General features: G+C 55.3%; 1 protein-coding gene across 2 annotated transcripts in view; it reads left to right on the forward strand.

Annotated features, from left to right (window-relative positions):
- The window catches only part of NFATC1 (nuclear factor of activated T cells 1), a 181985-nt gene that overhangs the window by 149521 nt on the left and 15696 nt on the right, over nt 1-16768 (forward strand). Inside the window, exon 10 of one of the 2 annotated variants that reach the window (XM_057504309.1) lies at nt 4243-4301. The exons of the other annotated variant lie outside the window; for it this stretch is intronic. Within the exon in view, the coding sequence (XP_057360292.1) occupies nt 4243-4286 (44 nt within the window). The 3' untranslated portion in view covers nt 4287-4301. Of the gene's footprint in view, nt 1-4242; nt 4302-16768 lie in introns of those variants that run through there. 2 annotated transcript variants of the gene reach the window in all.

The raw sequence follows: 16768 nt of genomic DNA on the forward strand, positions 1-16768 counted from the left end.
CTCCCAGCTCTACCGGGAACCACAGGCTGAGGTGTTTTAAGGTGCAGACCCACGCTGTCCCACAGGGACTGTCCTGTGCCTGGGGGCTGCCGCAGAGACGCCCACTCCTTCGGGGCCTTCCCCATGCCTTCTGCCCTTCTGCCACAGCCCGAGCTCATCTCCTGGAAGCCAGCGGGTCCAGAGCGGAGGCAGGCGTTCCCCAAATGCCAGCGAGGCCATTCTTATAAGGGGGCTCTCTGCTCTCAGAGACAGCCTGCAGGTTCGGCCCCGCCGACGACAAGTGGAAGCCTGCAAGCTGCCCTGCTTTCCAGGGGAACTTTCCGGGGGATGTTCCAGCAACCCCCAACACCATGACACTGAGAGGGGACTGGGAACCCCTGGGCCCCCAGAAATCTTGGGACTGAGGTTGCCTCTCAGGGGGCTCCTAGCATAGTTCCACAAGGAGGAGCCCACTCAGGGGTGCCGGTGGCCCCAGGGAGCCACACACAGTTCACACGGGGTCAGTGCATGTCCACCTGGCGTCCGGCGGGAGCAACGCCTAATCTAATATTCCCCCTCTGCCAGCCACGCTCGCACGCTAATGGCTGCTCTCTCTTAATAAGCTCGGCTCCCAAATCCTTTTAGCCACGCAACTTTAAAAGAAATGTGTATCTTTCCAAATTAGCTTTGTATCTAAGAATAATAAGAGAGCAGGGGTTGTATTAATTAACTTACAGTGAGCTCAGAACTCATTTGCAGCTTGTTTTATTTGCTTCAAAGGGAACCGACATTTATCTAGCTGAGTGGATGTGCCAGGACCCCCAGACCCGTGCAGACACCACCCCAGGGGTCCTCTCAGAGCTCTGCCCTGTGGGGATGGGAACCTAGAGGCGTGAAGATGGTGGTGTGTGGTCTGGGCAGCATGGGGGTGCCCTATCCACCTGTGTCACACCAGAACAATGTGAAGCTTCTGCTCCCAACACCAGCCAGGAGAAAATCTTCTCCAAAGAGTGGGAATTGGATTCTGGGAGTGCAGCCTGTGTGACTCACCCGGCCGCCATGCTGGCCGTGGGCCCAGACCACAGTTGGCGTCCAGCTGCTACACGGGACACAGGCTACACTCCAGCACAGGGATCTTGCCCTGAAGCCCCAGAGACAGAGGTGCCGTGGCTTCCTCCCCAGGTCCCCGAGTCCCATGCTGAGCGTCTCCTGCTCGCTTGGAAGCTCCACGTGACGCCCCCAGAGCTGAGATGCTCTCCCCAGCGCTCTGAGCACTCGAGCTTAAAATGAATGGCCTGGGATAGCAGGGTGTCCTCCACATGGCCCAGGGCTCAGGGGCCAAGAGCTCGAGGCCGGGCTTGGGCAGCAGGCCTGACCCGCTCTCACCCCTGGCGTCCAGCTCTCCGTCAGGCTGAGCGCCTGGCTCTCAGCTCTCTGGCTCAGCCCTCCCTGGTTCTGCTGGGGACCCTCAGTCCCTGGCTGCTGTTGCTGCAGTCTTGGGCCCGCAGGGTGCAGGGTGGCCCTGGCGGGGGCAGCTGAGACACAGCAGTCCCTTAAACCTGTCCAGCAGGACCCCCAGAGCCATCCCAGCCTGTGTTTCCCCCTCAACCCGCCAAGCTTGCAGCCTCCAGGGCTCAGTATTCCTCCTGCCCTGCAGCGCGGGGACCTGACTCAGTCCCCTTTCCCTCCCTCCTCACGGGAGAATAGCCTCCGGCCTGCAGGCGAACGGGCCCAAGCAAATGGGCAGGCCAGCTGGGCATTTGGAGAGGAGCTGAGATAACAGCCCAGGGGGTCAGGCCTGGAGTGCCAGCCTGCCCTACGCTGGATGTGAGTGGCACTTGCCTGTTGCACGCAGCCATCTGTTGTCTCGTTTCTGCTGATTTTCTCCCAAATGATCTGGATTCTGGAATGCAACCCAGCCTCTACCACCTGTACCTCCCTCAGGGCCCAGACTTGCTACAGGCAGGGGTGGGGACCCAGGAGCCTTCCTTCCGTTGTGCCGAAACACCAGGTCAGGCTTAGGGAGAAGGACTGGACACGCGTTGGGCAGAGGGGCACAGGGCCCCGGTCTGCTCTGATGGGCCAGGAGCATCGCCGTGCACCTGCCATGCAGAGCCATCTCCGTGGGTGGGGGCCCGGAGCCAGCACCAGCAATGCCGGGTGGCATGTAGCGTCCCTGTCCCCAAGGCCTGGGTGCCTGTTGGCCGTGACCGTGCAGGGACTCGGCCCCAGGGCCTGGATCAGGGCGGCTTCCACGAGGGGCACGCTTTCCAGGTTTGAGTTGTGGGCACACATGGGCACATGGATGGCTGTTCACCTCTGCCGTCCCTTGCAACCCATGACTTCAACTTTGACCTTGTGCGTATGCCTGGGTTGATTCAGACGGACTCCTGAGTCTGTGCACAAATAATGTGTAAAAATAGGCACTTGGGATGAACACGCAAAGCAAGAGGAACTCCACACCCTGCCTTTCCTCTGAATCTCAGAGCCCTGGGGCCGCACCTGCTGCTTGACTCCCTGCCCCAGACTTGCCCACCCCCTCTTGTCCCTCTTGTTCCTCCCCGACTCCCTTGGGGCCTGTGACTCCAGGGAAGGCTAGTCTGTGTGTGCTCCACAGTCCAACCCCACGTCCACAAGGACATGGCTCACAGGGCCTCTGCCATGCCCACAGCTCCAGGACCACGTGCCCAGGGCCGTGCTGGCCACTCTGCTTGGAGAAATGCCAGCAGAAGCCCAGAAGCTCCCTCAGACACTCTCTGCTGCCCACGCTGCTCTGCAGTCTCCCACCAAGCCTGCCCACCCAGTGCTTGACCGTCTCTGTGAAATGGCACAGCTTTGGAGACAGACCCAAGGGCCGCGTCCCCCCTCTGAACACGTGTCTGTAAGCTGACCAGGTTGCTGTGTGGAGCAGCAGCTTGTGGTCCTGGTGGACAGCTGGCCCTCGGCACATGAGGCAGACAGTCACGGCGTGCAGCAGCCAGGGTCCTAGCAGGTGGCTGTGACCAGATAAATTCTCCCTAGAGAGAGCCAGCTGCCTCCCTGCCTCGGTCCACGGGCCCAGCTCCACCTCCAGCGGGAAAGGCCGGAAGAACACATGGCTTCCTAGCTGCAAAACAGTAAGCGAGGGGGAGGCCACGGACATCCTGCCGAGGCTTGTGCACACTGGGGGTCACCCTGCCTGGCTCCACCAGGACGCCCTCGCCAAGCTCCTTCTGTCCAGCCCCCGGCTGATCGCACTGGCTGGAATAGGTGGCCCCAGCAAGGAGGGAGTGGGGTCATGGCAACCTGGGACCCTGACAAGGCCCCCTTCAGCCTTCTGGGGTGCTCACCCCCCTGGGCCCATGCAGGCTCTCCAGGCGCGGCTGTGGCAGATCGTGGGGCCTGTGAGCCATTAGCTTCACCACTCACCCGGTCATGCCATCGCCCTCGAGCAAGAAGCGAAAATCACAGGGCCAACATCTGCTGTGTAAAGCAGAAGGAAATCGTTGCCATAAGACATGTTTACATGCACACACACCTATATGCACACATGTGTGTCACAGCTTCATGTATTTGTGTAGAACACACACATCTTCTCTACACGTTTATCGCATTGTATAAAATCGCGTCTAAATGCTTGTATTCCATATGATAGGAAGTACCTGCACATACATGCAGTTCGTCCTCTGAGATGGACCACCTGGTGTCAGGGCACACAGCACATGGCTCTACACTGTCCCCGAGAGCTGGATTGGCCCACACTGAACCATGGCCCTGGGCACACGCAAGCCTCCGTGAGCCTCTGGGGACAATCTATCTGGCGGATCCCCTCACATGGAGCGGCACCGGGGGAGCCCACTAATACACGTTTTCTCCGTGAGACATGACACAACGTCTTGCACTCAGACACTAGACTCAGCCCTGTCACTACATTGAGGCTTGTGTGAACAGCAAAATCACTAGCAAAGTGCACGAGTGAAGAGTGTGCACTAAAGGGACCACGAGGACACACGCTCACGTCTGCGCTGGCACAGAGACGGTACCACCTTGCACGGTGTCAGCTGGGCACCTGCCACTTTGGGGGACAAGCTTTCACGGCCCCTCAGTGGGGGCCACCCCAGGCTTACCTTGGTGACTTGTTCTGGGGTTGCGATGATTTCAGGGTGTTTCACTTCTCATGGTAAGGCTCAGAGCTGACAAAATATTCACTTGGAATTTATTTGTTTTAAGAATCTAAACTTAGAACACTTTCTCTGCATTTCCAAAATTTTCTGCAATGGACAGGTATTGCTGTTTGGGTCAAAACACATTTCCTAAAGGATGAATGAGGAACAGTCATCTCAGATGCAGCGTGGGAGCCGATGGGGCCACATGCGCCACTGCTGGGCAAGGGCGCGCGTTCTCCAGGGACCCACCTGCAGGGCGAGCCTGGCAGCAACCAAGCCACAGGTGGGGGGAGGCAGGTGGGGCTTCAGGCCTGGGCAGGAGGTGCCACCAGCACTCCACGGGGACCCCCAACACAGCCGGGGCTTCCCACCCTTCCAGGGAGGCAGCCCCCCAGGAAGCCTGCAGGCTTTCTCTCTGTAGGAGTCAGACGCTCGCTCTGAGAGCTCCTGGTGGGGCAGTGGGCTGCTCCACCGCGGGCTTCGTTTGGGTTCCCTCAAAAGCAGGCCCTGCCATGGGACCTGGAGCAGTGGCCTAGATGGGCAAGATCCGGGACCCAGGGGACAAGGCAGGGAGGCCACACCCCGAAGCCCCAGGTGCATGCGTCTCCCCAAAGGGACACCTTGCCCAGGGGCCCCACCAAGGGGCCTGGTGTGCAGCGCTCCTCGGGAGAGTGGGGAAGGGGAGAGCAGGTCCCTGAGGAGGGCTGCAGACAGACCCAGGGGGCCGAAGGCCGTGGGGCAGGCGCCACACACTCACATGCACACACACACACACACAGCATCCTTTCTTACCAGCCTTTGCCCAGGCAGGAGAATGGAATTTTAACTTTTTTTCCTTACTTTTTTTTTTTATTTTGGAATCATTAATCTACAGTTACAGAAAGAACATTATGTTTACTAGGCTCTCCCCTTCACCAAGTCCCCCCCACATACCCCATCACAGTCACTGTCCATCAGCCTAGTAAGATGCTGTAAAATCACTGCTTGTCTTCTCTGTGTTGCACAGCCCTCCCCGTGCCCCCCACACACTATACATGCTAATCGTAAGGCCCCCTTTCTTTTTCCCCTCCCTTATCCCTCCCTTCCCTCCCATCCACCCCAGTCCCTTTCCCTTTGGTAACTATTAATCCATTCTTGGGTTCTGTGAGTCTGCTGCTGTTTTGTTCCTTCAGTTTTTCCTTTGTTCTTTTTTTTTTTTTTTTTTTTTTTTTTTAACCAGCAATTGCTAGTTTTATTTTGTTAATTTTTTTTTTTTTTTTTTTTTTTAGATAATTATTTTTTACTGAAGGGCAGTTGACACACAGTATTACATTACATTAGTTTCAGGTGTACAACACAGTGATTCAACACTTATACACATGATAATTCTAAGTACCAGCCATCACCACACCAAGCTGCCACAATATTTTGACCATATTCCTCATGCTATACATCACATCCCGGCTGCCTATTTATTTTACAATTGGAAGTGTGTACCCCTTCTTGGTTGTTGTTGTTAGGGCATCTCTCATATTTATTGATCAAATGGTTGTTAACAACAATAAAATTCTGTATAGGGGAGTCAATGCTCAATGCACAATCATTAATCCACCCCAAGCCTAATTTTCGTCAGTCTCCAATCTTCTGAGGCATAACAAACAAGTTCCCACATGGAGAACAAATTCCTACATAGTGAATAAGTTACATGGTGAACAGTACAAGGGCAGTCATCACAGAAACTTTTGGTTCCGCTCATGCATTATGAACCATAAACAGTCAGTTCAAATATGAATACACATTTGATTTTTATACTTGATTTATATGTGGATACCACATTTCTCTCTTTATTATTTTTAATAAGATGCTGAAGTGGTAGGTAGATACAACATAAAGGTAGAAAACATAGTTTAGTGTTGTAAGAGAGCAAATGTAGATGATCAGGTGTGTGCCTGTAGACCATGCGTCAATCCAAGCTAGACAAGGGCAACAAAACATCCACGTATGCAGAAGATTTCTCTCAGAACAGGGGGGTGAGGTTCCAAGCCTCACCTCTGCCGATCCCCAATTTCTCACCTGATGACCCCCCTGCGACTGTGCCTGTCCTAGGTTGTTCCTCCCTCGAGGAATCTCACCCGTCTCTGGCCAACCAGTCATCTTCCGGGGCCATACAGGGAAATGTCAAGTTGGTAAGTGAGAGAGAAGCCTTATTGCTTGAAATGGTTAGCTTTCTACTTCTTTGCATATTCACGCCCTGCGGCCTCTATGCCCAGCATTTGTCCCGAGGTATCTTTACCACTTGGAGGAGTTATGATACTCGGTAAATTTGATATGAGGCACGAATTCTATTTAAGAATTCGTTGTAATTAGGAAGGAAGAAGAAAAGCTATAGAAGTAGCAGGCGGAAGAAAACATGGGAAGATTGATTATTTCTTTGACATATCTTCTTGTAGAGTAACTTCAGCATGGATAGGTTTTAAGCTACTAGTTAAATTGCACACACATATTAACATAATAGGAGTATAGTTACATAACCAAAGCATACCTGTAATTACCAGCCATCTCCAGTGAAACCAAGAAAACCAGTTAGGCACCCTAGGCATTTGTGAAAACTTATCAATGATATGATGGTTATTATCTAACTGAATTTGAATAGTTTGAGAAAAATCAGACAAATTAAAACAACCCATTCCTGGGCACTGTTCACATCCCATATGTTCTTTTAACAGTAAATAGTCTGTAGTTGTAAGATTTTGGAGCGCTACAATTTGCACTTCTCCTAATTCTTGGTTGAGTTCCAACAGTATAGATCCAGTCAAATTTGTTGTTTTACTGTATGCACAGGCCAGCTTAGATATCTCCTTCATTCCCATGGCAAGTCCAGGAGCTGGTGGGATGAGTGCATCTACAGCTGTAGCAGTGCGTGGATCTTTGTTGGGGTTTTTTGATGATCATCTTCTGGCATGAGTCTTCCCGAGAGTGCTGATGTTGGAAGTTCTTTTTCATATCGTTTCTTAGTTCATTTTCGGGGTAGCCAAATTAGGCTTTGATCCTCTGTATAAACACAAACAGACCCTTTGCCTACACTTTTATATGTCCTTTATATCATTGTGTAGAACTCATTAGAGGTCACCACATAGGAACTGCATTTTTTTTTTTTAATCATTAATCTACACTTACATGACGAATACTTACAAATACTTTGTTTACTAGGCTCCTTTGTTCTTATACTCCACATATGAGTGAAATCACTTGGTACTTGTCTTTCTCCGCTTGGCTTATTTCACTGAGCATAATACCCTCTAGCCCCATCCATGTTGTTGCGAATGGTAGGATCTGTTTCCTTCTTATGGCTGAATAATATTCCATTGTGTATATGTACCACATCTTCTTTATCCAGAATTTTTACTTTTTTTAATAGGCTGCATTTTTTAGAGCAGTTTTAGGCTCACAGCAGAATGGAGGGGAAGGTACAGAGATGTCCCCTGCACCTCCTGCCCCACCCGCACGGCCTCCCCCACTAGCGGCACGGCCACCAGATGGGGCGTTTGTGACTATTGGTGGACCTGCAGGGACACGTCTTGGTCACCCTAGCCGAGGCTGGGAAGGGCCTGCCCAGCAGGGGCCTGGTGGACGCACAGAGCCTACAGATCCGACTGTAGTCCCACACTAGGGTCAGCCTGGTGTGGACACATGTATGATGACACGTAGCCCCACCAGTGCCACACACAGTGGTTTCCGTGCCCTCAAAGTCCTCTGTGCTTCACCTGTTCCTCCCACCACCAGCCCCCTGGGGCTGCTGGTCTCACTGCCGCCATAGCTGTGCCTTTTCCAGAATGTCACCCAGTTGGAATCACGCATATGTAGGATCTCAGGCTGGCTTCCTCCACACAGTGTGCATTTGAGGTTCCTCCAGCTCTTCCCGGGGCCTGACAGCTCGTTTCTTTGTAGTGATGAAGAATGTTCCCCGTCGGGATGGACCCGCGCCGGTTTACCCACCCACCTCCCAAAGGGCACCTGGTGGCTTCCAAGGCTTGGGGACTGTGAATAAACTTGCAAACATCCATGTGCTGGTTTTGTAGGGACATAGTTCCCAAGCCCTTTGGGTCAATGCCCAGGAGCATGATGGCAGCAGTGTGCTCAGCTTTGTGGGAGAATGGAGCTTTCGCTGTGACAACACCATGGCCGCAGAGGAAAGTGCCCCAGACGTCAGCATCCAGACCCCCTTACCGTCCCCCTGGTGCCCTCTCACCCGGGTGGGATCACACAGGGCCTTGAGGTGCGAGCACAGCCTGGGGCGTTGGTCCCAGGAAAGCTGCCGACATGAGAGACCAAGATGGTTAGAAGGACTTGGGAGGAGTCAGGGAGCGGGAGAGACCTTCACAGTACAGACGCGTGGTCCTGAGGGGCCGCCCGGAGCACACACACACCTGTGTGCCATCTGCAGGTCACACGGCAGAATCAAGAGATGAGGACATCACATCCACAAACACAGCCGGTCCTGGAGGGGTGGTGGCCAGAGAGCAAGCGAGGGCCCTAGACAGGGAGACGGGACAGAGGGAGCGTGAGATGACCAACAGAGGGCCTTTCTGCTGGACGGAAACACAGGTGTGTGCAGACACGTGTATATTTGTACTACTGAGGGAGTCTCCGTGAAATCAGAATAATAAAAAGAGGAGGGAAATGGAAAATGAAGAAGAGAACGTGGAAATCCAACCAGCACAGAGAGCAGAGGGCAGCAGGGACATGGCAGAGAGACTCACTTAAGGGCTGACGTCTGATCCTCTGCCATTCTAAGTACATGTCCCCAGACCAGAGTCCCATCAAGGGCCAAATAATAATTGATTGGCATTATTATTATGAAGCTGAAGAGAAGCCACACAGACTCATGTTGCTGTGGAGTTTCACATCACCAGGCACACAGAGATCCTAAAAGCTGTGAACAAGAATGGAGGCGCCCAGAGGCAAGGCGGAGAGGCGTCTGCCAGGGCAGCTCCCTGAGGGCGTGTGACTGCCCCGCCCCCACGAGGAAGGAGAGCTGGGGTCCGGATCCGCTGGGACGCTCGGGAGGCCACAGGCGGGTCGGGGTGGGACTGCAGCAGGACTGCCTGGTGCCTGAGGCATGGACAGTCCTTAGAGGGGCCTCAGAGGTCCAGACAGGGGAGTCTGGGGAGCCTTAGGAATAGGTATACCTGGAAAAATCAAGACCACAGAAGAAGTGACTAACTCCGGAAAATGAAAAAGCCACACAAGGGAGGCTGTGGTTCACGTGCAGGTTGGGCACCAAGTGGGGAAACTGATGCACACGAATCAGTGGCGTGGCGTGCACGGTCCAGGCCTGGTGGCCATCCTGTAGGCCAGATGTGAGAGCAAAACTGGTATGATACGACCCTAGAGACACTGAATATTGATCTAACAACTACAAACATGCAACGTGGCTGCCGGAGTTTCTCGGGAGGGTGAGGGACTGGAGAACAAAGCCCTCATCTGACCTGCAGGGTGGCAGGTGCCATCAGAAAACCCACAGGCAAAGGCAGGGCGGTGGGAGCAGAAACGTTGGTGAAATCACTCAGGAGCTGGAGGGTGTGAGGAGATGGGCTGGCTGCTGCCTCTCAAATGTGTGGTCCTATTTCACTTTTTATATTATTTTGGTAAAAATATAAGGTAACTTGAAAAACTACAAGAACCTACAGGTCTGACCAGGTCAGTCCCCTGAGAAGATGCTCCAGTTGTTCTCCATCAGCAGAAGGGGTGGTGCATGCTCCCACCCGTCCAGGCCTTGCGGAGCCCTGGGGTGCCAGCGCCCTTCCTTGGTGCCCCCGGGCACCCCAGCATGCCCTGTCCCTGCACTGAGCTGGTATGTTGTTAACGCATGCATGCATGAATGCATTGATGGCCCATTTGGCTGAAGTGGGGTAGTTTTCAAAGGCCAGAACAGCAGCTTTAAAGACCAATTTGCATTAGATTTTGATGGTGAAAAAGAGGCCACAGAAGGCTGAAGATTGGTCCTTTGAGAGAGGAAAAACTTCCCAAATGGGTGGAAATAAATAATTTATTGCTGACCCCCTGCGTGCATCTCCCAAAGCAGGGCTTGCTCCCCATGCTCCTTTTGGGGGAAAGCCTCAGCAGGGACATTACAAGGACGTGCCACGGGGAACGGAGGGCACACGGAGCCGCAGGGGCTGGAGTCTGGAGGGTCGCTCGGCAGCTGGCCTCAGAGCCCAGTGCCATTCAATGCCAGAGCCTCACGCTGCCATGCTGCTGCCTCTCGGGCTGAGCACAGGCCCTCGTGCCTGGAGAGCGGCCTGGCTTTGCTCCTGTTTTGAGTCCAGCTTTGGTTTAAAGAACCACCTTTCACCATAATTTGTTAAATGTCATTTTCTTCAGGGAGCTCACCCCAGCATCTTGAGTTCAGCGAACAAGAGGAGGTCTGACAGCAGGCAGCTCAGAGGGCCCAAGACAGGAGGGGCACAGCCAGGAAGGAGGCAAAGCAGAGCCAGCCGAGGCTGGGAAGGTCCTGCCCAGGAGGAGCCTTGCGGACAAGCACAGTGCACCACCCCACAGCTCTGCCTCCAGGAGGAGGTGTCTCTTGGCAGAGCCCTGCTGGCTGGCCTTCTCCGGGTGGCCCTGTTGTAAGACGCCCAGAAAGCAGGGCTATTTGCCACTCACTGCTAAGGTGCCAGTGGGTGCGGGGACCCCTGCACTCTGTTAGCAAAGAGAGCCAGTCAGCAGTCTCCAGTCTGTCACGGGATGGAATCCCTCCATCTGCGATGGTCCTTCTGACAGAGCGCACACGGCCAGCGTGAAGGGCCCTCTGTTGCTGCCTGGGCCCAAGTGGCAGGCAGGCAGGTGTTTGTGAGTGGCCCAGGGCCTGCTCTGCACCCCGGGGAAGCCTGGTGCGCTGTCAGCGGTACGTTGGGAGTGCCCAGTTCGAGGCCAGCTGTGGGCCCACGGGAGGCAGAGCCCTGGAAAAGCGTGGCGGAGGAACTGCCCCCCGGGGGCTTCAAGGAGCAGGCCATTTCCGGGTGGGGCTGCTCCCAGCCAAGGAGGCCACCCAGAGCCGCATGTGCCCGAGGGAGCCTGCAGGAGATGCCTGGCCCTCGCCGCACAGCCATGGAATGGGCTTCAGAGGGCGAGGGAGGCGGTGCTGCCAAGTGTTTAGGGCAGCACCCAGCACGGTGATGCCACATCGTGACCATGACATCATCACATCACACGGCCATCAGGACGTGATCCCACCATGACATCATGATCCTCGTCAGGTCACCATCATCACCATCACCATGACCTCATCATCAGCATCACCATCATGACATCATCATTGTCATATCACCACCACCATGACATCATCACCACATCATGGCATCATCGTCATCAGAATTGGGAGGGCGGGGCAGGGGTGGGTAGGGAGTTAGGCCAAGGAAGGCAGGCACCCCTTCAGGCCCTACGGGGTTCATTCTGAGGGGGCCGCTGTCGAGCATACTGGCGGTGAGTCTACGGTTCACTTCAGATGGCCTCCCTGGAGCCCACAGGTGGGGCACCGTGAGGTCAGAGGCAGCCCAGCAGAGGCAGGAGGGGCGGCCGCTGCCCGACCAGTGAGGGGAAGGGGCTGTAGAGGCAGGCAGATGCAGGTCATGGAAGGCGCCCAGCCCCGGTGGCAAAGTGCACCTGCTGGGGGGCCTCCCTTCCTGCAGCAGCAGGCTGAGGGGAGGGGGCACTGGGCTGGGGACCGCTGCACCCCCGCCTCATGCCAGCCTGCTGGGGGCCCTCTGAAAAGCAGCCTAAGATGTTCGCTGGTGCTACACCAGCCCAGGGCATCATAGGGTGTGCTTCCTCCCACACTTCACTGCTTCCTGGAGCCATTGCTGGGCTGTGGGCTCTGCTCAGCTCATTCATATCTGACTTGAAGTATGCGCATCCCATATGCAACCTCCAGCATGGACACCATCAACTAGGATGAAAGAATATTTAGGGAGATTTTTAAATACTGTCAGGGAAATGAGAAGCAAGTGCTTTCACAGTGCCAGAAGTGGGGGTGTGCAATGGGACAGCCAGCCTTGGGGCCCAGTGAGAGGCCAGTCCAGGCCCACATCACTCAGGAAGAGGCCCAAACAGGCAGACAGTGCACGGTGGGCCACTCAGGGCTGGCCAGGGGGCAGGAGGGCGGAGAGAGCTGACAGGCTTCTTGGGGTGATAAAGATGCCCTGAACTGGACCATTACAGTGGTGGCACAAACCCTGCAAGTGCCCTAAAAACACTTTCTAAGCAAAAACAAGTGAAAGAAGAGGCCCCCAGCCCCTCTGGGAGCCCCCAACACCCCAGCTCTGCACCCCCATCCATCAGTGTCACCTCCACATGCAGGACATGGGGACCTTCCTGCCAAAGCAGGGAAGCCCACCTCCCAAATCCAAGGGTAAATAAACCAGCCACGAGAATGGGAGAGCCCTGGGTTCCAGAATTCTCCAGGACTTTCTAGAATTACCTAAACGCAGAGAAGAAAGGGCTTCCTATGCCCCTGTTCTGGGTCTTTGTCAGAATCTATTGGCTCTGAGAGGGAGACCCTTGTAGGAGGCTAAGAAACCAGCCAGGCGCCGAAGACCCTTGGGAGCATTGTGCTCAGTGCCGTCCCTTTATCCACAAGGAGCCAGGGCACCTGCTAGCCGCCGTGCTCAGGGCAGCCTGGTGATCTGGCTGCACACATTTGGGAAGGCTGCCCCAGGCCAGGGCTGCAGCCAGCCAGCATTCTGCCCTGCCCCCAGTGAGTGGGTCTGGGAGGGGAGGCCGACAGTAAGCCCAGGGGGTGCCCTTGCAGACCTGGCCTCCAATGGGTGACAAGGCCTTGGTGCTGCCAGAGACCCCTGGTGAGGGCAAGTGAAACCAGCCCCAGCATGAGGTGGAACAGAAGGCTTAAAACAGAAAAAACCTGACCCCTGAAGTCTGGACCTGCCACTATAGGGGCCAAAAGTTCTCCTTTACTATATGATCGTATAAAAGGGGTCTGGACTGACGGATGCAGCTGGGGATAAGCTGAAAGCTGGGGTTCAGTTCCACGCAGCCCCAAATGTCCTGCTGAGGCCAGATGAAGCCATGACCATCCTGTGAGGACCTGCTAATTTCCAGAGTCTTGAGACGGTGACTTTTAACTGGTGCCGGGCCTGCAACCCTTGGCCCTTAGGGATACAGATTACTGACTTCAGGACTGTATATCTGCCCCAGGAAACTCAGCTCTATACAATTTCTGTCCAGAGCCTAACTCTCTGGATTTAAGAGAAGTTAAAACAGCAGCGCCACGCCTTTGAGAGCTGTGGTTCCAGCTCTGATCCATTAGGCCGAGAACCAGTGTCGTACATTTTTAATTCATCGACTTGTGAAGGGATTTTAGTTTAAACGCAGCAGTGGGGCTTTCCAGGGTGAGTGTTCTGTCTGCGGTGCTGACACGTCTCACAGGCAGAGAACTATTTCTGGGGAAAGCAGAAACAATAAAGTAACGGAGAACACTCATGATTGATCCCAGCTTCCCCTTTCAGAGGAAAACCAGAAGCTGCCCCTTCCATGTTCTTGTGGAAACACTCACAGGTGCAGGCCCACGAGGACAGCAGATGCCCCACCGAGACCCTCCTGCCCACTGACTCATGGCTGGGTCACTCTCCTAGCTGCTGAAGCCCCAGCTCCAGGGCCCTGCACATTCCAGCCGGGAGGCAATGATTAAAACTTGAGTGGACTCATTCTTTTGCATTGGAACTTAAGAAAAATACCTTTTTTTCTTGGAAAAGTATAATCAAAGTCGAACCAAGCCCCTCCAGTCCCAGGAGGGACTCGCATTTGGAAGCTGATACAGAAGCAGCCATGGGAACCAGGAGGGGCCGGCTCAGGAGCAGCAGAGAGCCCAACCCTGTACACACACGCCCGGCTCGGGCAGCATCTCAAACCATGGGCAGAGAATGAATTCTTCAATACACAGTATAGAGACCGTTCTATGTGGTGGACATAAACCAAATAGATTCAACTTTGGGCTCTGGGCTCTTCTGACCTAGCTCACCAGAACCACATGAGGCAGTGTTGTGACCCTGACTCACCCACCAGGCTCCATGCATGACCCAGAGGCTCTCCCCAGGCGCCAAGTCAGAGCCAGGGGCCCATGTCCGCAGGGAGCCCTTGGAAGCATCCCACCATGAAGTGCAGAGGAAACTGCACTCCCTGCCTGGCCACCTCCAGGCAGACCCAGGGCTCTTCTGAGCACACAGCTGTGGGCCACAAGCCCCCTCTCCGGGCTCTTCCCGCAAATTCTCAACCATCGCGGGCATCCTGGGGCCTTGGCTCCACCTCCTGTTTTCTCTGGACCCAATGTTTAGTTTTTCCATTTATTTCCTGTGCTCTATCTCTAGCCCATTCTGGAATTAGGCTGATTTAAATCAAGCAACACACCGACCTCTTTGAAGTCCAGTCATCTCTGCCTTCCCACAGTCTCCTCAGGCCCCACGCAGAGGCCCAGCCAGTTCCTTGAAGCTCTTTGGAAGTCTTAGGGTTTTCTTTCTGTTTTGTTACTCACAGGATAGTCAAGCATGGTCTTTAAACGTATCAATAGAGCAGAGGCTCAGATGCACCAGCTGGTACCCATTAGCGCCCACAGGCTGTCCTCCGGGGAGGGGCTGTCATCCCAGGGCTAAGTATAAATATCGTGCTTCATGGCCACGGCCATCAGGAAGTCACTGGAGTTTTCCACCCACTTTTAGGGTCTGTATTTGGAGAAGCCTGTGTTTAAACGCTCCTAACAGACAGATGGCAGCATGGATGTCCACTTGGCCTGAAGCCAGCCTGACAAGCTCATCGGCCCGGCTGACCATCTGGCCGTGCAGAGACTGCCTCCAGGGACTCAGGGGAGATGGTCCATTTGCCCGTGCAAGCGCAGTGACCGCCCAGCAAGACACTCCTCTCCAGCACCCAAGTGAGCAGGTGCCAGTCCTCCCACCGGACTTCAGGTCAGAGCACTGGCCTCTCTTCTGCTTGAAGTGCAGCTACCGGGGACCACAAGCCCAGGGCAGGGCCACACTGGGGTTCAGGTGAGGTCGCAGGGGACCCGCTGGTGGGAGCGGTGGTCCGGGCTGTGAGCAGACTATCTGCTGCTGGTGAGCCCTGGCAGAGGAGACCAGCTCAGGCCAGCCAAGAGCCCCATATGAGGGTTCTGTGGTGTGACCTGGTGCTCATGGACCTTGAGATGTGTTTCCCAGTGACAACCACAGGGACACAGGCAGCCCGGAATTGGGCAAGGGGATGTGCAGTGCACCCACAGCAAACAGCATGGGCCGAGTGGAGGGTGGGTGGCTTTGTGGCAAATGGCTTTGAAGCAACAGGGAAGCCGGGAGCAAGGCCAACTGGCCGTAGTGCCACAGGAGGTGGAGAGGTGGGGTGGCTGGGCAGGACCCCCATCACTGCCAGCGCCTGTGGCCACCTCCCCTCCCTGGCCACCTCCCCTCCCCCACAAAGGCCAGGCTGGTCTCTGGACACTGAGACCCAGTCTCCCGGCCATGGAAACCCTGATGCCACTGAAGCTGCCCATCAGGTGAGTCCCTGCGCCCCGGACATCTGACCCTTCTCCACCTCACTGTCTCCCCACAGGCTGGGGCTGGGTCACAGCAGGTCTGGCAGCTTGGGAGAGTCTGCTCTGGGGAGTCTGGCCAGCCTGAAGGAGCTCTAGAATTGCTCCCTGAGTGCCCACCAGACTGCTAGCCAGATCCCCGAGGGGTATTCACGACGAGCAGACCCATGGTAACACTTCCCCGCTGCTCCTCACTCCCAGAAGCAAGGAGGGCTCCCAACCCCAAGCAAACTTCGCAGAGCAGAGGGCTTTGAAGCAGGTAGCAAGCGTGCTGGGTGGATACCATCAGCCTCAGAAAGGACCACAGTAGTGAATGAAATGCTGTGTGCACAACAGAGGGCTCGCCACAGACCCGAGGAGCCCCAGGAGTTTGGGGAAAAGACCAACACACAGGCTGAGCGCTGGGGCATCAACCAGAAAGTGCAGCTGAGACAAGGAGATGAAAAGCAGAACAGAGGCCAGGAAACTGCAGGCAGTTCTGGGAGATGGGCGGTAGCAGCGAGGACAGCTCGAGGGGGACCATGGGACAGGAGACGAGTCACCCATGACTCCACAGGGATTCAAAGGGGAGGCAAGAGTGTCCAGGCGGGTGGCCTGCCTGGGTCCTGCAGACGGGACTCCACACACCATGGAAGGAAAAGAGCCTGAGGACGGCCCTTGTGGCGCACCAGGGCAACGCTGGACGCCAGAGGCAAGCGGAAGCCCGCGAGCCCCCCAATGGAGTTGCAGGCCTGAGGAAAACAGGGAAGCAGAGGAGAGTGACCGTGGCCATGGCAGGCTCACTGTGGACGGCACTGGTGTGGTCTGAGCCATAGCTGCTGGTGTCACGGCCTGAGGAGTTGGGGTGGGGTGGGCAGCCAAGCCTGCACATTCCACCATGGAAGCACCCGACCAACCCACAAGCCAGCACACCGAAAGCAGCGGCTGGTTTTTGGAGACTGAGGGATGCGCCAACACCGGCTTAGCGGGCTGCAGGTGACCTTGATGACCTGACACAGCAGGGCTCAGGCCTCCTCGGACAGAGGACGCAGGCCCGTGGCTTAGTGCTTGCAGCAGCCGGGTGAGTGGAGAT

The sequence above is a fragment of the Manis pentadactyla genome, chromosome 6, assembly GCF_030020395.1.
Source record: "Manis pentadactyla isolate mManPen7 chromosome 6, mManPen7.hap1, whole genome shotgun sequence".
Taxonomy (NCBI): domain Eukaryota; kingdom Metazoa; phylum Chordata; class Mammalia; order Pholidota; family Manidae; genus Manis; species Manis pentadactyla.